This window comes from Gavialis gangeticus, unplaced genomic scaffold (assembly GCF_001723915.1).
Source record: "Gavialis gangeticus isolate Ggan-Ray unplaced genomic scaffold, GavGan_comp1, whole genome shotgun sequence".
Taxonomy (NCBI): Eukaryota; Metazoa; Chordata; order Crocodylia; family Gavialidae; genus Gavialis; species Gavialis gangeticus.
The window spans coordinates 2298594-2304221 of NW_017729026.1; the positions used below are offsets into that span (position 1 = coordinate 2298594).

The window sequence follows — 5628 nt, forward strand, 5'->3', positions numbered from 1 at the left end:
TAGATGATCTCCTCAGGTCCCTTCCGACCCTAGAAACTATGAAACTATGATCAGGTCCGTTGAGAACTGCTGGTATTTTGGCATCACATTCTGCAAAGTGCACTACAGCTTTGACCTCATGCTCTGTTTAATTTCCATCTTCCATCTCTGTTGGAGCGCCGTTGATCACTTTTACGCTATCTGTTACCTTCTGCATTATTCAAGCAAAATGAGTTTTTCGGTGATAAGAGGGTTTCTAGCAGTTTGTTGGTCAGTGCCATCTGCTTTTGCTTTTGGGGTGGTTTTCTCAGAAGTATATGCTTCTGGAATAGAGGGCTATGAGATACTAGTAGAATGCTCTAGTTCCTGCCCAGTTGTGTTCAACAAATTATGGGGAACAATTTTATTTACTCTCCGTTTATTTGTTCCTGGCTGTGTTATGACAAGAATATATGTCAAAAAATTTGCAGTGTCCAAAAAACATGCACATTTTATGAACAATGTGCCTGAGAAAGAAAATGATAAAAAGCAGAATCAACTTTCCAAGAATAAAGACAGAAAAGCAGCTAAGATTTTGAGTATAGTTATGGGAGTTTTCCTGATATGCTGGTTTCCTTGTTTCTTTACCATTTCAATTGACCCATTTTTTAATTTTTCTACTCCTGCTGTATTGTTTGATGCCCTAACATGGTTTGGCTCTTTTAATTCCACCTGTAATCCATTAATATATGTTTTTTCTACCCATGGTTTCGAAAAGCACTATGGCATATTCTGTTGGGTAAAATATTCCAGCCACATTTCTATACCACTAATCTGTTTCTTGAAAACCAATAGCACATCTGATTATAAGAAGCTAATGTAATGGTGGTTTTCAATTAGAAAAATAGGACAGAAATTATATACATGTTTTTTGCTTGGGTATTAAAATGTAAAATGAAAGCTGCTTTATTCATCCATTCATACTTAAACTTAAACACTCTCATTTAATACTTCTTTCCTGATTAACTTGCAAAAAGGCCAAAGTAAAGACAGTGAATAGGTTGTTTTGCTCCATATATGTAGAAAATGTTAGTATACACCTTCTTAATTCAATAAAAATATTTATTTTCAAAAAATTATCAATCAGTCTGTATGGACAATGGTAACAAGAGGTTGATGAAGTAGGACAGCACCTATAACAGAAAAATAGATTAAGAAAAGTTGGTATAACATCAATCATACATGTTAAATACCATACAAAAGAGATTTATTGTTGGGAACTTGGCAACATAGGGCTTATAAAGATTTATAAACCCAGGCTCCATTGAAGTCATTCCTGAAGCAAATCTTCTCAAATTGCACCCAGAATGAGCAACTGAGTAGATTTTACAAAACACAAAGGAAAATTTTAAACGTTACAAGCCGTATTTTCTTTTCATTATTTTAATTCTAGTATAATTGGACTCCCCCAACAATGTTGTTCTTTCTTGTCTTTCCCTTTTGTATTTATTTAGATCTATCACTCTTTTATTCCTGTATTCCTTTTCTCTTTTTTCATTTCTCAAGCACCCAGTAGTAGCGGTTTTCAAACTTTTTTTTGCACATAAACACCTTTACTGACAAAACACTGCCCAAAATTAATTTCTCCACTAATTAAATGTTAATTCATTCAGTCACTCTAATAAATACATGGGAATAGAGATGTCTGTTTTCCATCTAATAGCAATCTTCAACTACCTGAAGGGGGCTTCTAAAGAGGATGAAGCTAGACTGTTCTCAGTGGTGGCAGATGACAGAAAGAGGAGCAATGGTCTCAAGTTGCAGCAAGGGAGATTTAGGTTGGATATTAGGAAAAAACTTTCTCACTAGGAGGGTGCTGAAGCACTGGATCAGGTTATCTAGAGAGGTGGTGAAATCTCCATCCTTGGAGGTTTTCAAGGCCCAGCTCAACAAAGCCCTAGCTGGGATGATCTAGTTGGGGATAGTCCTGCTTTGAGCAGAGGGTTGGACTGGATGACCTCCTGAGGTCCCTAATTTTCTGTAATTCTAAGATTCTATATCACTGCTCATAATTCCTATACTAGATGTGTCTATGCACATTCACTCCTTATGAGGAGTGTCTACATCAGCATCAACATGCAGTGACCAGTGAGAAGCTCTGTTGACATTGTTTAAATTTAGTCATGTAGCCCTGGGCAAAGGACTGTGTGCTTCAAATACCTCAATTTGAAAACACTGATTTAAGGGCTTTTCTTCATAGAAAAATTAATTTTGTTAGCCTAATATAGGTAACTGTATTAAATTAATTTGTAATGAAGTATCTGCAAAAGGCAGCTAAACAAAAATACTTAAACAGTGTACAGAGCACCCAGTGTAGAAAAGGTCATGTGCAATGCAACATATAGCCTTTCCTGTATTGGGAAGGTCCCTTGGAAGTCCATGAAAGGGGTTTTCAACTAGAAATTTTCCAACCACAGTTGTAATCTTCCACCTAGAATTACAGCTATTTGGAATTTTTGCAATGACTTTTTTTTCATCAAAATATGCTGTTTCATTAAGGTCAAAATGTTTTGCAGAATGGCAAAAGGTTTCAAGTGAGGTTTTCCACAGCCCTGTCCTAGGTCCAGTGCTGTGTAACATGTTTATTAATGATATGGATGCTGGAATAGGGAGCTCTTTGCAGATTATATGAAACTGGTAAGGAATGCAGAAACTTTGGAGAATAGGCATAGAATTCAGAAGAGTCCTAATATTGGAGGGCTGGACTAAACACCATAGAATGAAGTTCAACACAGACCAATGTAAGGTCTTGCCCCGGTGAAGAATAATGAAGGATAGATTTGTCACCTTCTTGAAGAATGTTTCATCCACCTCCTTGCCTGTAATAAATCCCCACTATTATATTGGTGCCATGTCTTTCATATTTCATCTTCACCCAAATGCATTCTTCTTCCTCCTGAACCAGGGAACAAGTGTGTGTGTGTTTCTGACATACAAGGAAACAGCACCATCTATTCTCCCTAACCTATCCTTCTCAAAAAGAGTTTAACCCTTTGTAGCAGGGTGTTGGACCCTGCTATGCTCACCTATAGATGAGCTTACGCCAGAGACATGATGGAGAGATTCAAAGCGCTGGGACTCTGGGGCTGGGTGGGGCAGCCATTGACAGGCTGGGAGAATGGGCAGGGGTCCCTCAGGGGGTGCTCAGAGGGGCTGGGGGAGCGGGCAGAGGATGGGGGGTAATCTCATGGTCCCCTCCCCTGTCCTCCAGCCCTCCCACCCTTCTTACCGGCACAGAGTCTGGGTCCAGCTCCCTATGATGGTGAACATGGACTGCTCAAATCTCCAAATCTCTCTGAAGCTTTCCGAAACTTTTCTGAATCGATTCAGAGAGCTTCAAATCAATTCAGACCTTTTTTTGGTCTCCTGATTCATTTTGGATTCAGAGATTCAGCCACTGAATCAGGCCAGATCTCCTCTGAATTGAATCAGTGACTGAAGCTTCACACAGCCCTAGTATTTATCGTGATGCCAAGAAGCTGAAGACAGCCTGGACCTGCAAAGAAGAGAGAGCAAGAGAGAGGCCTTTTGAATTGAATAAGGAGCAGAGCTCTGAACTGAGGGAGGGACATTGTTTGGGTGTGCACGTCCCAATTGAGAGAAAGACTGTGGCTACTGGTTGGCAGTTAGACTCAGGCAGGAAAACAGTAGAGGTGTGCAAAATGGGCCATATTCGATTCAGATTCAGCCTGAATCGAGGAAAATGATTCAATTTGGAGAATCAGTAATTTGGCCATAGACACAGCTTTAGATTTTTTAAATGTTTTTTCTACATACCTCGAGGTACCAGGTGTGGCTCATGAAGGCTGTGTTGCTGGGGCAGATGGAGTGTCCCACAAGAGTGCAGGGCCCCTCTGCATGCTTGGCAGTGAACCTGGAAGTGGACCAGAAGTAGTTCTGGTCCACTTACGGGTCCGTCACTGAGCACATGAGGGAACCCCCCCCCCACACCCTCTCCAGCTGGGTGATTGGCTGCAGGGGAACCCCGGGTACCCCCCCCCCCGAGCCAGGTTGGCACCATTTGTTGAGCCAGGGTGCCGGGGTGGTGGGGGGGAGGTCCCTCACTTGCTCCCTAGTGGACCCAGAAGTGGACGACCAGTGCTTCTGGTCCACTTCCAGTCTGCTGCTAAGCACACTGGGGACCCCCCCACACAAACACGCTCCCGTGGAGGAATTCCATACTCCTGCTACACCTTTGATGTTCACATTCCAGTTATAAAAGCTGTCCCACCAGGTCTTGTGATACCTATCAGATTATATTTCTTTTTACAGGCTGCAGCTTCCAGCTCATCTGATTTATTCCCCGTACTTCTCACATTTGTATATGTGCACCATTTTGCATTTTGATCTTCTAACTTCCCTTTTGTGCCACTTGTTGCAGTCCTGTAACTCTCTGGACCTTTCCCAGAGTTGAGTTGCTTCTTTGAGCCCTTTGCTCTCTGGGCTGCATGCTGTGTTGCTGGAGGGTTTTGATCACCATCCTCCATGGAGCCTAGTTTAAAGCCCTCATGCCTCAAGTCTCATGCCTTGGCTGTGGCACTGGCACTCCCTGGCAATCAGTTGAGACTTGCCTTGGTCCTCCAGCTCCTTGATAACTTTCTTTTTCCTTTCCTGCCACAGCTTTGGTCTTAACTATCATTTGGGATGCAGCCCTTAGATCTCTGGAGTGACATCTCAGGTGCCATTCTCTGCTTTACTCATCACAGGGCTTCCTTGTCCTGGCCCAGTCTGAGTTGCGATCTGCCTCTCCAGGGTTTCCTGCCCCTCAAGGGGCACATCCCCAAGAAGACATGTGCGGTTTGCAGTGCTGGAAACCACACGTAGATACATTTGCCACACTGCTAATTTGCAGGAGATCCCAGTGTCAAAAAAAATCCCCACTAAAAAAAGCTGTGCAGTCAGGCATGGCTGGTGAACTCAGACTGGTGGGGCAGGTGGAGCATCACACAGGGTTTGCAGCCAGCTGGGGGGTGGGGAGAGGGCTTGCAGCCAGTCAGGCATTCTGACCTGGAGTGGGGAGGCTGCAACCCCCACCCCCCCGCTCCCAGCTAACTATAAACCCCCTCCCCCCCACTCCTGGCCAGCTGCAACCACCCCCCTGCTCCCATTTGCCACTCCACCCACCCCACCAGTCTGAGTTCACCAGCCCCCCTGGGTGCAGTGCACATGGCAGGAGCATGCAGTACCAAAAAGGGAGCCTGGCTGGCCATAGCCATGCTCTGGCTGCTGGGCAGGCTCCAGGCAGCTGGCTCGGTGTCACTGCTGCCCTGGGAGGCCTCCTGGACCCCAAGTAAGACTGCTGGGGCCAGCCCAGGGGCTGGCCCCCAGTTTCCCCTACCCTAACCAAGGTACATGCTAGAGCATGTGTGCAGAGGCATGCCAGGGTACAAATAGCAACAGCACAAATAGCAGGCTTGCCAAAGGACAAATAGTAGTGGGAATCCCATGGGGGCCATGCACTCTTGCACATATAGGCCAGTTAGTCTTACCTCAATCCTGGGTAAGCTTTTTGAGAGAATTATTCTGGCACATGTCCATGAGGGGCCAGCAGGAGAGATTATGCTTAGGGGCAACCAACATGGGTTCATTAGTGGCAGGTCCTGTCAGACC

The 5628-nt window shown here is 44.5% G+C and overlaps 1 protein-coding gene across 1 annotated transcript in view; it reads left to right on the forward strand.

Moving 5' to 3' along the window:
* LOC109299684 (trace amine-associated receptor 2-like) overlaps positions 1–813 on the forward strand; it is a 6850-nt gene extending 6037 nt beyond the window's left edge. The window contains 2 exon segments of the mRNA XM_019520207.1: positions 34–707; positions 710–813. Of these exon segments, the coding sequence (XP_019375752.1) occupies positions 34–707; positions 710–813 (778 nt within the window).
* The last annotated feature ends 4815 nt before the right edge of the window (positions 814–5628 follow it).